Raw genomic sequence first — 20,040 nt, forward strand, 5'->3', positions numbered from 1 at the left:
TGTGTGTCTCACAGGAAAGAAGTGTTTACTATTATGAGCACGCACACATGCCACCACACAGACATGTGCTGTAATTTCTAGCTATGAAAATGTCAATTAACTAAGGTGATGATTAGACAACAAAGCAACAGGAACAGACACTATGTGAGAGAGCAAACAAGAGGAGATAAAGGCTGGGAGAAAGAAAGGAAAATGATAGATCAAGTAAGAAGGGAGAAAAAGTGGGAGAGTTGAATAGGAGTGTGTGTTAGACTGTGTCTCCCAGACTGCAGGATGACTGCAGCAGGGAGAGTGGGACCCACACTGAATACCAATGTACTTATATGGCAGCTCAATACACAATACACAACTACAACACACACACACACACACACACACACACACACACACACACACACACACACACACACAGTGTCAAACAACCAGTGTGTGTAATACATGGAGAGCAGTTGACAGACAAATGCTCTTAAAGGTTAAAACAACACAATATACAAGACAGAAGAGATTTTAATTTAGAAATAAAAACACAAACACACTGCAAATAGCCAACCAGACAGAATGCAAAGCATAACATTATTATAATTCTATAATGTTAATATAACATTGTTTAATTCTTTAACGTTTTCACCTTGTAAAGTGCATTTAAGCATTGACTTGTTCATTGCATAAAGAAACTAAAGCTCCACTTGTGTAAAATTACACCTGCCTTATTGGCCTAAAACATGACACCACACAGAAGAGTGCTATTCTCTGTAATTGAGAGCCTGTGGATGTGATCTGAAATTCTGGCCGAGTATAAAAAGACTAGCAAGACATTCTCCAATTCTTTTATGTATTCTACTTTATGAGTAATTGGCTCAGTGTGTTGTTGTAGACGTTGCTATGCAGCTCAAAGAGGGCAGATAAACTGAGAGAGTGGTATGTCCTTAATGTAGTAATAGAAGTACATGTTAAATATTGAAAATGTGTGTTTAAAGGAAAGTTGCATGCAGGAATACATCTTGTGATATGATGATATCTTTGTCTTTGTTTTAGCTGAAGCACATTTCTGCTGTCAGATGTGACAGAAGTTAGCATTATGACCTTGTCTGCCTGCAAAGGTGAACAAGAGAATGGAAGATTAAAGTAAATGTACTGAGGGGACAGAAAAATGATATGACATGATGATATGCATGACACGTATCCTTTTCTAAGCACATGATCTAGTGTCTCTGCAGAGCACGGTGTCAGAGTGAAGGGTCATCCATCACATGGTTTTATGGCAGAAAGTCTGGTCTGCAGCCTTATATCATTTCTTCATTGACAAATTTAATGAATGAGTTAATTTCACTTTTTTAAGATTATGTCTTTATATCTTTCTACCTCTTCTTGCATAGTCATAAATTGCATCATTACTGTGGCGTTTCAGTCAGTGAGTTCATGTGGAATGGTTATATGTGGATACATACGAGGTACTGGTACATGTTTGACGTCTAAGCAAGTCAGTCATGCCTCATCGCTCCCTGCAGTATACACTTAAGCCCACGCGTAGAGAGATTAGGGAGTGACTCACTACAATCAGCAGCTACAGGTGAATGCAACGGATGATGATGATGATGATGATGATGATGATGATGATGATGATGCTCACAGTGAGCAGCAGCTTAGGCAGAACAAAAGAGTGAACAGAGCGTGACAGATTAAAAAGACGAGTGTGGTGGGTTTGGATGCAAAGAGCAGAGTGTGTAATATCTACAGTAAGTACAGCAGCGCGACTAAAATGTAGCGGAGCTTCACTCCACTGTTTTGTTTACCTCAGAACCATTGACACTGACAACAACAAGTGTTGTTCTTCAGGCTGGAACCTTTGGTCACGTCAGTTGATCTGAATGGTTATCAATTATGTGCAATGACATCTTATAACTAGGACAATAAGTTCACATAAACACTGTAGCACTAACTTATCCTGCATGACCTTAGGGCCTATGTGTGCGTATTAGATTATCTAACATTGTGCCTTCTCCCCCCACACTTTTCCTGCTTCCGATACCTTTTGTAACTTTCTAAACCAACAATCCAGCTACATCAGTAAATGTGTTGCATTACGCCCACTACCACATATGATTAATTGCTTCATCTTGTCACTACAACAGCAGGCTTTTCAATCTGAAAATGTGATGTGGTTGGATGACACCTTGTGTGAACCTTTCAAGCATACTAAACTATTTACTGTATACTGCTGCTCAGGGGCGTCGGACTGGGGGTAAAACCGATACTGATTACCAGGGCCCAAGGGGAGAGAGGGCCCTTGAAAAGTCTGTAATATATTTTATTTCACCTGGATATTTTCATTTCCTAATTAAATTTCATAATGCATGTCAGATGAAATGTAAAGTTAGTGTATTGGCTGAATAACTTGGTTGATTGACTGACTACATTTTGTATACAAAAAAAGACTAAGGTCTCACCCGCCCCTTGCTAATGCGCCAAATGGTTTAGTCCAGAGAAAACAAAATGAGGGGAAACAATTGGTAACTGACTTCTTTTCAAAGAAAGGTGAGCACAAACTAAAAAATGAAATCCATGGTGCTAAACTGCTTGAATATCTGTTAGTGCTAAAAACAAACTGAGACAACCCATATAAATAGCAGAACATACACTTTCAAATGATAATTTGGTTATACTTGTAATCTGAGGTAAAGGCTAAATAAATAAACTACACTAGCAATGCTGTTTGCATATAACACACCATTGTAATAGCCTAATTTAAAACATGTTTAATTTTAAATTAGGCTATAATGTCTATAATTAGCAATAATAGGCTAATCAGTGTCATAGGTAGCTTGGTAGCTCATTGGTAGATACATATCATGTCAACATTATAGTTATGTCAGATTTAGTAGAAGCAGATGTTAACATTGTGAAACACATGGCCCTCAGTTTCAGAAACTATCACAGCAGTGAGCAATTGACCCCTCAGCCTCCTTTTTGGATTTGAAACAAGGGAAGCTTATATCAAAATTAAAGTAAACCATGTTTAGCCATTTTGACTGAAAGGTGTTAAGTAACACTAACATCTTAGTGTTTTATTATATTAGGTTACAATTAGGATAAGAGGTTAATATCAGATGTATCCTTCATAGAGAAAGATGACAGAGAACATCTGATTGAGGAGGATGGGAGTGAAGACAGCAGGGAGCATGAGTGTTGCTCTGAGCACAGTGTGGAAATGAGAGATGAGGAACTGGAAAATAGGCAGAGCAGTGCAGACCAGTTTTTGCCAGAGGATCCAGGACTATGACCAGATAAATTAACAGATGATCAGAGAGACACCATAGTATGCAGGCTGGCAAGTAAAGGTACAGAGAAAACCAACAAAATGTAGTAGTAACCACAGTGAAGTAGGCTAGAGAATGTTGACAAAGGAGGTTTGAAATGTGTTTTATCAGGCTACTCTAAGCATTACAGTTAATAGTTATTACCCTATAAACATCTAGGCCTACAGATTCATGTGTACAGAGGCCTGATTTTTTTTATTTCTTATTTTTTTCCAGGACTGCCTATGCATAGGGCCCAGGGTCTCGTGCTACGCCCCTGCTGCTGCTTGATGCTGCCTCTGCTACCACCATTGTGGAGCCAAATTATTTCTCTGCAGGTTCATCATTATGCGTGACACTTTTCACATTGTCACATTGTTTTTTACATTGTTATCTAATACATTGTTATAATAAAAATATTGATTATAGCTGTAGGTACAAGGCTATTGGAAAATGTAATTTTAATAAATGTGTGGTTTAGAGTGCTAGTGTTACTTTTATATTTGTGCTACCACCATTGTGATGTGCTGTTCTTTCACCCCTTCCTTGGCCTCCTCCTCATTAGGAAACAGCAATTCAGCTTATGTTAGCTTGTATGTCCCCATACTGTCAATATTACATTTTAGAGATTTGCATCGCCTAAACTCTGTTCTGTACTCAACAGGGGGTTGCATACCCCAATCCAAATCTGCCACATGTTTCCATCAATTTGCTCCCTGTTCATACTGGGAGCAGAGCCACACCACTATTACTACTATTACTATTACAGCTGTAGCACCAGTCTTTGCAATATGGTTTATCTCATGAGACTGACATTGTGATGATACATGAGACCTCATGTTGAATTTACATGATAAATCATTATTGCTGCATTTATAAGAAAAACATCCCAGACTTAAGTTTGCATTGAAACCTCCTTGAAAACATGAAGAAAAAGTACAGAAGTGACAGACTTCTCATTCTACGTTTATAATCCGGCATTTAGGACTGCAGTAGTCTTGGCCTACAGAAGAGTTGTGCTATATTGGAAGTGACAGGGCCGGGTGATTTGTATGACGAACACTGGCTTCATGTTAACTATCACATTATCACTATGACAGCTGTAGCTTATGCACACACATCTATAACAAGTCCTGCAAGTAATGAATAGGTCTGCATGTGTGTGTAAGGAGAATGTGAAATGTCTGTGTATTCATGTGCACATTTTGTGTGTTTTTGTGTGTTCTGGTATGTGTGCGTGCAGCTGGTGAGAGTGTTTTCCATTTTGTGTGTTGGGGCTAGAATTGGCTTGTCAGTCACAGTATAGTTAGTGGGAAGGAGTGGGAGACACCAGGTGTCAGGGAGCGGGGGAGGAAGGAAAAGATAGAGCATGAAAGAGATGGATGAAAGAGCGAAGGAGAAGGGCAGAAGAGCAAAAGAGGAGGAGAAATAAAGTGATGTTTGGGCCGCTGATGTAGAGCTTTTGTCCTTTTCCCAAAAGTGAAATGCTAATGGGAATGCAACAGAAATGTTTAAGAGACACTGGGGCTAAAACTAGGTTTAAAAGCGGTAGTAGTAAGTAAAGTCCTTGAGATGAGAAAAAGATTGTATGTACTGTATGTCAGTGAGCCTGGACATTAATTAAAGTTGATATTGAGCAGGGTTAGGCTTTCTGGGGTTAAAAAGAATGAAATTTTTTTATATATATATATTATAATATTGAACATTTAGTATTTGGAAGACTTACAAGATAAACCCTATTTCCTTCTGCACAGGCAGTGATGTGTTTTAGCATAAAAGCTTTAATTATTTATGAGAGGAATAACAACAGTTTGAATGAAATTAAATGAAAAGTTAACAAACTGTAGGAAGCTTCAGCCAAGTTGGTTTATCGTGATATCATGCTTCTGCCTACATTAAGGGCAAAACATCACAGCAATAAGAGTGCTTCTCAAGAAGAGTGTCACAAAAGTCAAGACAAACAAGAATCTTGCACATGATCATGTTTGGATACAGAATTCAAAATGTCATATCCGCTACACAACAGGAACCACTGACCACATCGTCTCCACGTCTATGATAAAGTAAGACGTGTCCATTCACATCTCTGCTACCACTTCTCATGACTCACATTTTGCTCAACCGATCACACCTTTTCTTTCTTTCAGCTCATCGTCTATCACTCTTTTCTATCTGCTTCTCTCCTTAGATTTACACCCAAAAGGCTTTAAGTATGATGTCTATAAATATTTCACTAAACTGCATTCTCAGGTTATCAATAATAAAATGCCATATTCCTATAAATATTCTAAAAATACAGCTGGACAGCCTCTTCAGTGGTGCATTAAAAATGCATACACATCTAGCAAACTGCTAAATCTCCCACCACTGCACACCCATATGGACATGACCGCTGGACTATGTGCAGGTGTTTCCTTCTCACTTCCGTGTCTTTTTTCAGTGGCACATGTTTGTGTCTATGTGTGTATTTCTGGCACATCTTCTTAACACACTGTCTCGGAGAAGCAGTCCAGTTCAGTGGAACCTGAAATAGTGCTAAGAGAGGTGATTCACATGGTCAACAGTCTGAATCACTACAGCCTAATACTAAAGCACTCTAACATTACAGACAGTTAGAGAGACACAAGGTGTATTGCAGACAGACAGACACACACACACACACACACACACACACACACACACACACACACACACACACACACACACACACACACACTATCCCCAGCCCACACACACGCTCTTATGAACACATCCTGTATACCTACTGAAAAATCTCTAACCCTCTCAGTCTCAGACACGCACACAAATGCACTCTGTCTCACACTCCCTTCCTCACCGTGGTGAGATGTCACAGCCCTGTTGCATGAAGGCTCCCAGTGAGAACCAAAGGGAGTTGAAGATGCCAAACTCATTGGGAGGTTGGTCGGTGGGGCCCAGCTCTGTTGTGCCCTCCTCTGGTTCCTCTGCATGCCACTCATACGGACTAAAGCGACTCACCTGAGGGAGAGAGAAGGAATAAATAAGTGTTATAGATCATTTAGAGGTCTATAAAGTAGGGTCTTATTTTAATACAGACTGAAAGAAATTAAGAGAGGGGGATTATATTCAGCTAAATAACACACACAAAGCCATAGAGGGTACATTTATTGTGACTTTTGTGCAAGAGAAAAATGTTTCCTAGAATATGCAGACACTGGTGTCATAGGAGTTATGCCGGCATGATCTTGATTATGTGAACTTACATGTCTCAAATCAAGTATTTGCATATCTTGCATACAGCTCTGTATGCAAGATATGCAAACAGTGGATATGCAATATCCACTGTGGTGGTATTTTCCAGATAGGACACCTTTAAGTATCTAACAATTCTTGCACAGACATTATCTTCAACATTGTAAAAGTCATTACAGTTGAGGGGGTAAAGGCAATGTCGCCATACTTGAAAAGTTATTAACTGCATTAATGTATTGAAGGGTTTTAATAATCCTTGATAATTACATGCATGAGCACTGAGTTATTATATCATCAGAAAAGTGAATCCAGCAGTAAAAGCTGCCATGGAAAAAAGTTTCATCTCCTCTATCTATATTAATAAAATTGACCAAATTGACTTCTGATCAGCAGGAAATGTGTCCTACAGTATAAGGATCTCCAACACCAGACTGGGCACCATGTGCTGTAGCTCATTAGTTGAGACATATTTTTAGCCTGTGAGCCAAATAAGGTCTCTGTTCTTTCATCAGTAAGCTTTAAAAACACTTCATGCTGCTACAGCCCTGCAATCCAACTCAAGTGCTGACTTCTGGTTTGAAATAATCACTTACCAAAAACAGCACAACACTGACTCCAATGTAAGCGAACACTATGCACATCCAGATCTCGTAGGCCAGCGGGTCCAGGAAAGAGAAAACACCTGGTTTAGACTTCTGGGGCTTTTTGATCATGATGGAAATTCCCAGAGACATGAAGGGCTTCGAGAAGTCGATCACCTCTTCTCTCACCAGAGTGATGGTCAGCGGGGCCACAGCAATTTCTGCTTTCTGCAAAAAGCGGCGGGTAGAATAGTGTGAGTTTACTTTAGTTCTGTCACATGGTAGTGGTAGGTGATGTATAGCAACTTTATGTAAAGCAGAAAGTGGTGGTGGGTAGGAATTCTCTGTGAACTCCCCTGTCTGCAGAAGGGGAAAGTGAAGACAAAGATAAAGGGAGGAAAAATAAAAGTTGAAACACAAAGGAAAGGGGAAGTAGACAATCACAGTACATATCATTTGATTTTGAAGTAGGAGCAACATAAGAAGGGGAATGATAAAGGTTAGCGAGGCAAAGAAATGGAAGTGGTAAAGCGGGGGAAGAGAAAAGGAGAAAAGGGGGGAGAGAGAAGGGTTGAAAGAGACAGAAGAGGTAGAGGGAAAACTAGTAGAATGACTAGAAGTAATTCCTATTTAGGCACAAAAGTGACACTGCCAGAATATAGACAGAAGTACACAACATGAAAGAAAAGGAGAAGAAAGTCAGATAAACAGAGAGTAAAGAACATAAAGACATGAAGAAGAGGACAAAGTGCTGAAATATTTCAAATGTACTTCCTCCATGTGGCAAGTGTTAGGAACAAATCAAACCTGATTAGTCAATGCAGCGGTTCTGCTGTGTCACCTTCTGGAGGATAATTAATTCTGTCACTGTTCTGCAGCAAAAGTCTCCACTTTCACTCTTCCGCAAAGTGACGATTGACATTGTCTTCTGCATGTTGATAAAGTTTGCATTGAGATGGCAATGTGAAATCTCAGACCGTGCATGGGCGTCAACGGCATAATTAGCCAGCTTGCCAAATTCTCAAGAAAATAAATTCTCAATAAATAAGTCTCCATGACACAGCATCTCTGCAGAAAACTTACATGGTAACTAAGGAAACGCAGAGCTCGAGACAAGTTAATGTACTGCATAAGAGTTATATTGAGCATTTTTTCAGCTGTTGCATGATGCGCGGTGGTGGGGTCACAATAGCAGGAACATGAACAGTGTAATGCAAGGCAATAGCCCTGCAGTATACATGGCATTATACAATGTTGAAGTTATGTTAACTCTGTGCCAGAGTGTTGATTCAACACAATGTGTCTGAGGCTATCATTTGTGATGTTGTACTGCACTGCAGTAAATAAAACATGTTATTTGTGTTGTATTCATTTTCTTACCTGTATGTTTGTGATTCTGTGTGTCTATTCGTACATGCAAATTCAGTTTATGCTTCAAGTCATGCTTGTAATAAATGCAATGTATTTTAACCGCTGAAATGTGCCAGAGAATCTTTGGGTGATATGAACTATGAATAAACTGAAGTCAACATTGAATTGAATCAAATTGAATAAACAAACAATTTGAAGACATCATCTTGGGATCTGTTAGTAGTGATGGACTTTCTTCACTGTTTTTTTTTTTTACATTAAATAGACTAAACAAATAAATGATTAACGGTAAAAATAACAAAATAATTAATAAAGTCCAAATATTCTCCATCCAAACTTACCCCATACACAAGCTCTCCAACCATGCCATTCCATATCTTTGTCTCTGGATCTCTGGCTCCATATTTCCCATCCGGTACGATGGAGATCTTGTATTTGATTCCAATGTGTTTGGCGATCTCCGAGGCCAAGTCCACACAGTATCCCTCAAACTGGTCGTTGCCTTCATAGAGTTCCCAGTTCTTCTTCAGCATCACATAGGGACCCTCCTACAAAACCAGCATAAGGGAAGAAAGACACAATTGTTTGGAGGAACATGACAGCAGCAACTATTAAAAGAAGGAAAATGAAAACTTATCAAGAGAAGCCAGCAGTTAAAGGTGCCTTGCCATACAAAACCGTTTTTTACTTGAATTTTTTGAAATATGTTAGGTCCATATGTGTTTGTGTTATGTTGTGAATGTCGAAAATGAACTGCTACCTCCTTTGTCAGCTCTAGCCACTGAAAAGAAATAAGCAGAGAAATCAGGCCAATTACAAAAGCTGGTCAGTCTGACATCATATTGCACAAGTTCATTACTATTCATTAGCTTGCCCAGTTGGGCTGGGTAAAGGATTCTGACAGCCAGGCTCTCATTGGCTAGTTGTTAGCCAATCTGATTCAAACAGCTTAGCTTATTGAATATTAATGAGAACTGGCAGAAATCGAGTCTTCCAGTAGGCTTTCTATACCACGCGAGAATGGCTTGAAACAAGGTAATCAAGGCATTTTTTCCACAAAAAATGTTACAGAGTCCATGGTAGAACTTCAGACATTACCACAAAGTAATGAAATATGTGTGGCAGGGCACCTTTAAACTGGCAAATTAAACTGGACACAAGCCTCAATAAGATATTTAACCATGCATGAAGAACAGTGAAGGTAAACTGAAAGTCACACACATCTTTATGTAGATCCACATTTTAACTATAAACACCTCACAGACAAACTATTGTGTCAGGAAAACACAACAGCTACCCAAAACTTGATAGAAACCGTTGCAGAGTTAATAATAATGGGATTCAAATTAAAGCTGTTTTTTTCATAAAGGCCATGTCTGAGTTAGATGTTTTATATTGTGTCTTTCTGACTTCAAGTGCCTTGTTTTATGCTTTCATCTGACTCTACATGCCTCCGCTGGAACCTGCAGCTGACTGCAACTCTAATGCTAAGAGGAGAGAAATTTACAAGGGAGGGAGAAACTACAGGGGAAGAGGACAAAAAGAGAGGGAGGCTGCTGCTTTGGTAATGTGTCGTAAGAAGTAGAATGATTTCTGTGCATGCAGTAAACAAAGATGAAAGCAAAGAGGGAGTTAATGTTGTCTAGGGAGATGGTGGATGTATTTGGGATGACACACACGCACACGCACACACATTTTAGAGTGACAGCGCATCCATCAGAAGCAGTGAGTTATGGTATTATGCCTGAGGCTGCTCACCCTGTAATCCAACTGAAACCAAGCCTATTACAATGCTATCAAACCCTTTTTAATCAAAGACTAATCTCATCTAATTAATCAAACAGGCTTTAATAATATCCAACGCTCCCAACGGAAACAGTTTAGGAAAATTATACAACACAATAAAAGATGATAGCATATGTTGGGTTGAATTTTTCATTCAGGAAATTGACTCACATTGAAAACACATACAGTTTAATCATAGAGGATTTTAGACATGTTTCAAAATGGTTAAAAAGAGCAATAAAATCACTCTGACACAGATCTGGAGAGAACGATCTTCAATCCGGGAAATTGAGAAACAAGTCTAGATCAGATGAAAGCATGCAGTGGGATTAGAAAAATCTTACACTGGAAACTATACAAACAAAACATACAAAGGAAGGATGGATTTATAAATGAATCTGCTTTTTCTTTAGTAAACAAAGAACTTGAAATAAAACCATTTAAATGTGCAATTGTGTGTGACTGAAAGGTAAAAAAGAGAGCCATTATTTTTAAATCCTTTTTCAAATGTAGTTATTCAATAACGTTTCCAAATGCAAACATGATTCAGTCTTGTGAAAGAAGGTTAGTATGCTAACACACTTGAATAATATGGGGTTCATGGTAAATATGACATCTGCTAAACATCAACATGCTATCATTTTCATGATAGTCTTTACTTAAATAGACTTTTCCTGTTTCTAAATCCAGAGAGTAAATTCATAATCAGTTTCTACAGCAACTCAGTGGTCTTCTTGTTAAATGGTGTGTACGTTTGAAAATGTACAGTTAAGCTACAATTCTAGGACATGTCAAAAATCTTTGGGATGTGCATGTCCATTTACCTGTGCATAACAAATAGCAACAAATATGTAATAATAAGGATAATCTTAAATTTACATATGAAAGGTTGAGAAACAAACACACATTTCAAAACAACAAAACCACCCCAAGCATTGCTTTATCACATTTTTTACAAAGCATTATTAAGTCATCAGTATACGATTTGTTAAAACAAAATACATTTCTTCTAAACCAACCACACAAAGGACACACTTTACACTTTTTTTCCTAACATCATCATCATCAAATACAAACATTTGCCCCGTTGCGTTCAATGTCAAACACACAAAAACATTTCTCCATCGTTATCAGGGACATTAGCAGGTCCCGGGGCGCTCATTCCATTGACTCAACATGAATCATAATGTTAATGAACAGCAAAAAAGTTTCAAGTAAATTCCCTCATATAGATCAACACAGCCATGAGGGCTGCTCTGTACTGTAGAAGTGATAAAGATGAGAATTAATGAAGATTTGAGCTGAAAAACATGTTTTAAAGGGCAATACCAGTGTGATTTAATGTTGTAGCTGAATTGCTGATTTTTTACTGAGCTTAGAAGTGCTGGTACACCTTTAGACTAAACAAAGTTAACTATTTCCAGTCTTTATGCTAAGCTAAGCTAACAGCTACAAATCAAATGGACAGACATGAGTGGTATGGGTCTCATCATTGAACTCTCAGCAAGGATGCAATTAAGCGTATTTTTCAAAATGTCGACCTGTTCCTTTAAGTATATCTATTTAGATCTATAATTTGTGCATAGTGTCCCACATTAGGAGATGATCTTATTAATAACCCTCCCTTGAAAAATGTAAGAAGGCTATTTTGCTTCACTTTTCATTTCAAATCATTGAATTTCAACAGTGAACCATTTTATTTTGCAACCATCTCTGTTTCTGTCTCCTCCATCAAATTACGCTCATGTTTATCATGTTAGAAAGTCAAATGTTTGAAATCAGCAGTCTTGTATAAAGTACTTGAAAGCAATACTTGAGTTAAAGTATCTTACCAGAAAATGGTGGAAGTAAAAGTCACCTTTTAGAATATTACTTGAGTAAAAGTCTTAAAGTATCTGTTATTTACTGTACTTAAGTATCAAAAGTAATTTTCTGATATTAAATGTACTTATTTTATCTACTTATGTTGTTTAATGTTGGCGGCAAAGCCTGCAGCAGATGCTTCCATGACACTATCAGTTATTATGCCTCCTCCTCTTCTTCTTTAGTTTTGGTGTATGGTTTTGGCGCTTGGTGCTGGGCAACAAACAAGCATTATGCACAAACTGGAATGGAGCGTGCAATAACTTGCAATCTAGGAGCAATGATTCGCCCAACCTGCTTTGTTGCAGTCTTATTCTTATGATTTTATGTTCTAGTAACGAGTAATGAACTAAATGTAGTGGAGTAAAAGTAAAAATTTCCAGAAATATAAATAACTAAGTAAAGTACATATATACGCGGAAATTCTACTTGAGTTCAGTAACAAAGTATTTGTACTTCGTTACATCTACCACAGTCATTTTCTGGTAAGATACTTTTACTCAAGTATTGCTTTAGAAAAGACTGGAGATTTCAAACACTTGACTTTCTAACATGATAAACATGAGCGCAATTTGATGGAGGAGACGGAAACGGAGATGATTGCAAAATAAAATGGTTCACCGCTGAAATACATTGATTTAGAATGAAAAGTGAAGCAAAATAGCCTTCTTACAAGTATTTGTATGTTGTTACATTACAACATTGGAAATCAGAGTGGGCTACTTAATATAGCATCATGTAAGCAACAGAAACAGACACACATACATACCAGTGGGAGCTCATCCAACAGTGGCAGTGGTTTCACTTTAACGCCTCCTTAAGGTTTCTTATCAGTTTGACACAGAAGCCTTTGTCTTGGTGTGAAGCTAATGATTCAAATGCTGTGTGTGAGTGTGTTTGTGTGTGTGTGTACTTGATAACCGTACATGTATTTACTTTATCATGTCTGGGTGTTGCATATTGCATCGTAAGTCAGGGTATGGCGAGAAATTACAGGTGAGAAGAGGGGAGGGAAGGAAAAGAAAGAGAGGGCATGGTAAAGAGAAACAGGGGGAAATGTGGATGGAGAGAGGGATGTGAGGAGTGTTGGCTGCATAAAACTACAGAAGAAAGATGAAGGAGCAGATCAGAATACAAACAGTGATGGCTATAGGGAAAATAGAAGAGAGATAGGAACAGAAAAAAGGGAAAGTGTGAAGGAGAGATGAAGAGGAAGAGAGAATATGACGTGAACGTGAAAAATGTAGAGGAAAAGAGTAAGGAAAGCAAGAGAAGACAGAGAGGGAAAACGGGTGGGGGGGAAGGAGGGAGAACAGCTTTGTAGAAGCAAATGGTTGGGGCTGATAAGACATGAAACACTTCACACAGGAGCCAAAAGGCAGACAGGACTTGCTATGTAAGCCAGTTAGCCAGCCAGTGAAAAAGACAGGCACCCGACTGGACAGTCACCTAACTGTCCAGTCATTAATTCAGGCTGCCAGCCAGATGTTTAATCAGTTCAGCATTTAACAGGCCAGACTTTCAAGTACGAGTTACATATAGGCAACCACCGAGACATTTAATAAGCCTGCGAGCCACTCGTTCAGATGGCCAAAGAAGCAAGCCAGGCAGTCAGTTAGTCACAGCCTATTTCAGTCAGTCAAATTGGTCAATCAGTTCATTCATTCATTACTGCAATTATAGTACATGATCATCTGCCCAGTCTCATATTTGGCCAATGAGTCAGTATGATTATTCAACCATAAAGAGAGCAAGGCAGTTCAGCAGTCAGTGAGTACCCTGTCTGTTAGTCACAATGCCAGTTGGTCTGTAACCGAGTCAACCTGCCAGTTCAAAAGCTTTTCCCAGAAAGTCAGCCAGCCACAGTCCAGTCAGTCCACCAGGTAACTAACCAGCCAACCGAAAAAAAGCCTTGCTATCTCCCTATAATGACTGAACCAACACCCACTCAATCAATCAGCCAGTCAACCAGCATCCACAACACGTTTGTTAGTTTTATATATTTTAGTTGAACTTGTTTTTTTTTGGTCTTCCATTTATGTAATTTGACCTACTTTATACGATCACAACAATAATGTACCTCCCTAATGTCATTTTCCTACCTTCAGCTCTATGTATGAGTGTCCTGTAACCTAATGAAGAGCCTTGTGGGATAGGAATATTGACCTTTCATTTATAAACACACTGTGTGAGAAAATTTAACAGTGAGTGGACTGTACAGGTTTCTTTAAAGCTCTGTGTGCTACACCTTTTGGTAATCCATCCATCATAAAAAAATACATTTAAAGAATTTTTTAATAATGTAATATTATATTAAAGCCAATTAACCATACAAATCACTAGGAGAAGCACAAGGAGCATTGTATGTTGCCGTTAACTAAGGCCGAAAAACATCAGTAGGGTTGGGTATCGTTTGGGTTTTTTCTGATACCGGTGCTAAAGCGATACTTTTAAAACGGTGCCTGAACTGGTACTTTTCAATAAAATAAAAAAAACGAAGAAAAAAAAGAAGGGTAGTAACCAACAGTCTGCAAGTTGTTTATTGCTAAGGCCATTGTCAAAATTAAAGATTTAATAATAATGTAATAACTATAACTTCTAACAATAACTTATTTCACCAGTAAATTGCTGTTGAATGAAAAAAACAACCACCAGATGGGAAAAGGGTATTTTACAATTACTGGGAATGCACAACAAGGCTACCTGTTTTACGGCTGCTGCTGCGCTGCAGAGCAGACCGTTACGTCCCAGTGTTGGAATCCTCTACAGTGAAATACAGTCACACTTTACACTGTTTAACGTTAGCTGTCAGCATTTTAACCGTGTTTAATCCAGCTGCTAGGTAAAGGTAGGCTAACGTTACCTGCTGTCAAGTGTAGTGTAAAGTCAGGCACCGAAATGAGGCACTGAAATTTTCGTTATTATTCGGTCTTGTTACTACCGTTTACATCGGCACCAATGCCCTATTGGCACCGCGTTTTGGTACCCAACCCTAGTCATCAGGGGTGTATAGTAAGTGTACTCTAGTACAGGCAAATGCAAACAGGCTTAACAATCAGTTCCCATTAATTCACTTTGCTATAATGCTAGTGTGAAAGTTACATTATAGACAAGTCAACACATTTATAATGGCACCACTACAATGTGAAGTGTAGGGATCTAGTGTTGAATACCTTTCTATTCAAGCGTGGAGCTCTCACTGGAACTGAATACAGTTGAGGAAAAATGGCAGAGTAAGCATGACTGAGTAGATTAACAGAGTGGCAGAGCAGAAAGATGAAGATAGACGGAGAGCGATATCGAAAGTTGAGGGATGCAAAATGTAGGAACTTATATGAGGACCTGTCCACGCATCACTCTCCGAAAATATACAAAACAATATTTATAGATAGATAGATAAAATAAGACATTTCGGTGAGGTCATTTTTTCCTTCCGGTTCTCTGTAGTGTAGCAGAGAAGGCGGTGGTGATTGTGGTGTCCTCAAAAGAAGTGAAAGAAAAAAAAAAATCTGAATTAACATGGCTGTCTGATGGTCTGGTGATTTTGTGTGGCCAAATGTCAAATCTTGACAGCCGCCACAGAATCCCTGGCTTTTGTCGTGAGAGGAAGACAGGAGCACAGCGAGCAAGGCATCCCAGTACCTCACAGGCTCAATGCAGCTTCAGTCCCTTTTTGCCATTTCTTCCATGTCAATGCAGTGCTAACCACTTCTGAACAAAGACAATAACTTCAAAACAAAACAAAAAACAAATATACATATTTCTTTAAGCAATCAAAGCCATCAAAACAAAAACAGGGCACACTGAGTTTTTTGTACAGAGATTTCAATACGGTCAGTCCGTCTGTCGTCTGTGTTTCCTGTGGGTCTGCGACTCAGGGGAGTCTTTGTTTCAGTCTGTCGCTCTGTCTGCAGACCCGGCATCAGTGTCGCAGAAGTGGCTTCCTCATCATCAGAGGCTGTAAAGAGGAGGAGGTGGCTGAGCTAACATTAGCCAAGGCCTGCTGAGGTCACCATCCACAGAGAAATATGCAGGTGGAAGAGGCATGGAGGTAAAATCAAGAGGTGTGGGGTTGAGGAGTGTAGTTAAAGAAAGACAGTGGGAGAGAGGGAGAGAAGGAGAGAGGGAGAGAGATAGAGAGAGAGAGTGAGAGAGAGATGATAGTGGCGTTGGAAACAGTCAGACAGACATGGGTGAGAAGAAATAGGAAAGGAACACGCATCGAAAAGACGTATGCAGTAAGGCCAAACTCTGAGTTGCACACTCATCTCTTTTCTAACCACATCAATTTAATGTAATTAGAGACACAAGCCAAACAGCCACAGGGACAACAACAGTGTGATCTAAGTAATGGTATATTAACATAATATACACATATTCAAAATAGGATTTTTGTCACAGAATAACAACTTGCCCTTTAATGTATTTGATTGTGCTGATGTGTTTGTATTTGCTTGTCTTGGGCCTGGCTGTTGGCAACACACACACACACACACACACACACACACACACACACACACACACACACACACACACACACACACACACACACAAACACAAACACAGCACTGAGTTTTAACATATTGCCAATTGAAGGGTGCATGTCTGGAGGCAGGACTGTCACTGGGGACATTTAGTCCAGCTGAATTAATTCTTCTGAACTCTTTCCTGCAGCATGTGTGGTTGTTTTCCTCTGTGCAGTCCTGACTGGTTACTTCTACTTCTGGCCACTTGAGGCACTGTAGACTTTAATTATAATATTAAATCAACATCTTTGAACATGTATCCATTTATAGGTAGTTGTATGAGTACTACAGTACAACTACAGGTGTTTTTGTCAGACTAAGTAGTTTGCTAAAAGAAGAAGCAACGTGGCTTGAAGCAAAATGCTGAATTGTCAATGCTCAAGCCTCTGTTGGTTGTTTTATCACTCGGCTGAAATTAGTCTTTTGAGTTGCTTTCACTTGCATCATTTTCATGCCCAATTGAATTAGACTGATTGCATTTACAGGAAGAGGATGGCCACCATAAAAAGGCTGCAGATGGGTGAAGTGAAATCAAATGTAAGCAGAGGATGTGCACAAATCCACCGATTAGCCCTCCTTTATCCGTGTTTGTAGAAGAAAGAGAAGTAATTATACTGGGCTGCAGACCAGTGTCTATGTGAAAGCCATTAGAGGAGACTGGACTGAGGTCACTTCTAAATGGTGATCTGAGGTCAGTTTTAGATTTGCCTACTAATGAGCCATTAGTTTAATCTTCCAGCTGGACAAATGCCACTCCCTCTTGGCTGTGCTCTGAGAGCTCTCTTCAACTCGTACAGCTCATTCTGCTCCAACCTGAGTTTAACAAAACTCTACCATATCACATCCACATGTTGTACTTCATCCCCTGGCTTTCTGACATTGAAAGTATCCTATTAGGCAACTAAAGTAAACTCATGCCTCAAACCTGAACTCTATCTGTAGCTTGTACAGTGACTTCCTCACCTTTTGTGGAAATATGTATTGTTTTCTCCTTTTCTGTTATTAATCATTTTTGTGACCCCTTACATGTGTCCTACAATTCCCTGTAGGGGTCCCAAACCCCAGATTGGAAACCACTGTGCAGCAGCAAAACCATGCCTGTAATAAATTGGTCATTACTGCACCTAGTCCTGTTCTTTGTCAAACTAATTTTCCTTAAAAACTAAGCTTATCATCCTCCCTCCCTTTCCCTGTACATGCACCTGATCGTGCTTTGCAAAAAAAGAAAGAATTTTGAACGTGTAACATGGGGTATTAATCACCTGTTGTGCACCTGATGTGTCATTCACAAATGCACAATTCGCCTCTACATGAGACAGATGTGAGCTGAAAACTCAGGTGAAAGCAAGGTTTAGGTGAATTGGATAGCCGGATTGTGAGTGTTGAAGAACAGCCTAAGCCAAATCTCAAACAGAACCCATATGCAGAAATGAAAGCAGTTTGAGGGTACATTACCATGATGGTTGTCACGACAACTGTCCGGTTCTCCATCGACGTGCTGTCATTGGACAGAACATTTTCATTCTGGACCAACACAAGTTTGTCTATGTCGTTCCAGTAGCCAATCTGAGAGAGAGTGATAACAGAACGAGAATGAGTCTTTATGGTGGAATTCATGCAAAAGTGAAATTTAAAATGCTCACAATGAAATCAAGATAGACAAAAACACAAAAAAAAAAAGATATAAAAAAAATAATGGAACATATGTGAGATGAAGAGAGAAAAAAAAAGTAAAAAAAATGTGTCAACAGAATGAGCTCACTCCAGCAGATTTCCCATTGGAACTGTAGAAGATATTGAGAGACATTGAGTGTGAGCCAAGAACTTTCAATAAACACACATTGCTGTCAAAGGAACACTTGAGAAGCTGGAACATGGTGTTATTTCTTAATTAAAGGCACTGCATGTATACTTTTTTTTTTTCCCAGTAAAGAGAAATTATAAGTTCTTGCAACCTGAACCTGCTCCTCCTACTTTTTGCTATTATGAAGAAGGATTATGTTGAAACTCTTCTTATTTATGTAAGTGCAGTGTTGTGTACCTCCAGGTTGACTGTCAGCTGTTCCCCAATGCACACTCCAAAAAGCTATTACAACTCTGGCTGCAATGGTTCAATTGCAGTTATCTAAAGATATCTAAAACTGCAGCAATACAGTTAATTATTGACAATAATGGAGATCATTAACCAGTAAATACAATTTTAATTAATTTTGAACAATCAACCACCATGAGGGATGAAAAAAGAAACATGCAGCAGACATGCGTTTGTTGTTTGTCTTTGTTTCTAAGCCATGAGAAGGGAGCCTACCTTCCGGGGTCCGTTGCTCTTCAGTTCAAACACGTCCATGGTATAGTTGACCCTCCGACCATAGTGATCAAACTGAATATTCCCAGTCAGGCCCTGAATGCGCACCTGAATTTATAGCAACAATGAAAGTAATGACTGCTGACAAATAAAGACAAAGCACTTTAAAGTTGTAATCCTTAGGATTTCAGACTAGAGTGATTTGGCAACACCCAAAGTTACTGATTGTAAGACAAAGTCCAAGAATTCTGGAGAAACACTCCTTGAGCAGCTACTTGTCAGGAATTTAAAATAAGTGTTGTATCTGTTTCCAGTGCAGCCAAACAAGCAGTCTTTTACAAGTAGTTACAGTAGAAGATTTAAAGCAACACCAAAGATTCTTTTGTACTTTAAAATAATTTTCCAAAATCAAGCAATATTTAGCGGAACCTCTGAGCAACGTTACAGGCGGAAAATTGTAAGTTTTAAGGAACATTTGGATCATGTAACAAGGCAGGCCTGCTTGGTTCATGACCATTAATTCTCCTATTCAGGAATGTTGTGTGGACTAGCCAGACCTTCCTCTGCAGCGCTGTGTAGATAGGTCTGGCAAAGTGAAACTACATTAGCAATAACAATGGGATAATATTACAAACGTAATAATAATAATAATTATTATAATTATATTAATTAATTATAATTAATAATAATGCATAATTTCCTGTTAGTTCTTGTGCTTAGGTAGGGAATCTGAATCCAGTGAAAGAATCGCAGACCCCCTTTCTTACAATGAAAACTGCTATAGAGATAATTACTCGGCGCAGTGGATGTGTCACTTGACTGGTGTGGGAGATCTGGGTTCGAAATCCCACTGCAATACATCAACCGATGTGTCCCTAAGCAAGACACGTCACAGGGATAATTACTTGATGTAAATACATTTAATGTCTATTGCAGAAAAAATGGCGACCATAAATAGTATCAAAAATGGGGTTTGATTTAAAGCAGATCTTGAGGATTATGTAGCACCAAGGATTTTTTTCCTGAAATAGAATATGAATAGTTCATAAAATGCAAATAATTTATCAGATAACAAAACTTCT

General features: G+C 38.9%; 1 protein-coding gene across 2 annotated transcripts in view; it reads right to left on the reverse strand.

Annotated features, from left to right (window-relative positions):
* gria4a (glutamate receptor, ionotropic, AMPA 4a) overlaps positions 1-20,040 on the reverse strand; it is a 98,019-nt gene that overhangs the window by 25,367 nt on the left and 52,612 nt on the right. For both annotated transcript variants that reach the window (XM_028572852.1, XM_028572851.1), the window contains exons 9-13: positions 18,962-19,066; positions 18,109-18,219; positions 8,821-9,027; positions 7,121-7,336; positions 6,133-6,293 (exon numbers count right to left, since the gene is read on the reverse strand). In XM_028572852.1, the coding sequence (XP_028428653.1) occupies positions 6,133-6,293; positions 7,121-7,336; positions 8,821-9,027; positions 18,109-18,219; positions 18,962-19,066 (800 nt within the window). The remainder of the gene's footprint in view (positions 1-6,132; positions 6,294-7,120; positions 7,337-8,820; positions 9,028-18,108; positions 18,220-18,961; positions 19,067-20,040) is intronic.

Source organism: Perca flavescens, chromosome 3 (assembly GCF_004354835.1).
Source record: "Perca flavescens isolate YP-PL-M2 chromosome 3, PFLA_1.0, whole genome shotgun sequence".
Lineage (NCBI taxonomy): Eukaryota > Metazoa > Chordata > Actinopteri > Perciformes > Percidae > Perca > Perca flavescens.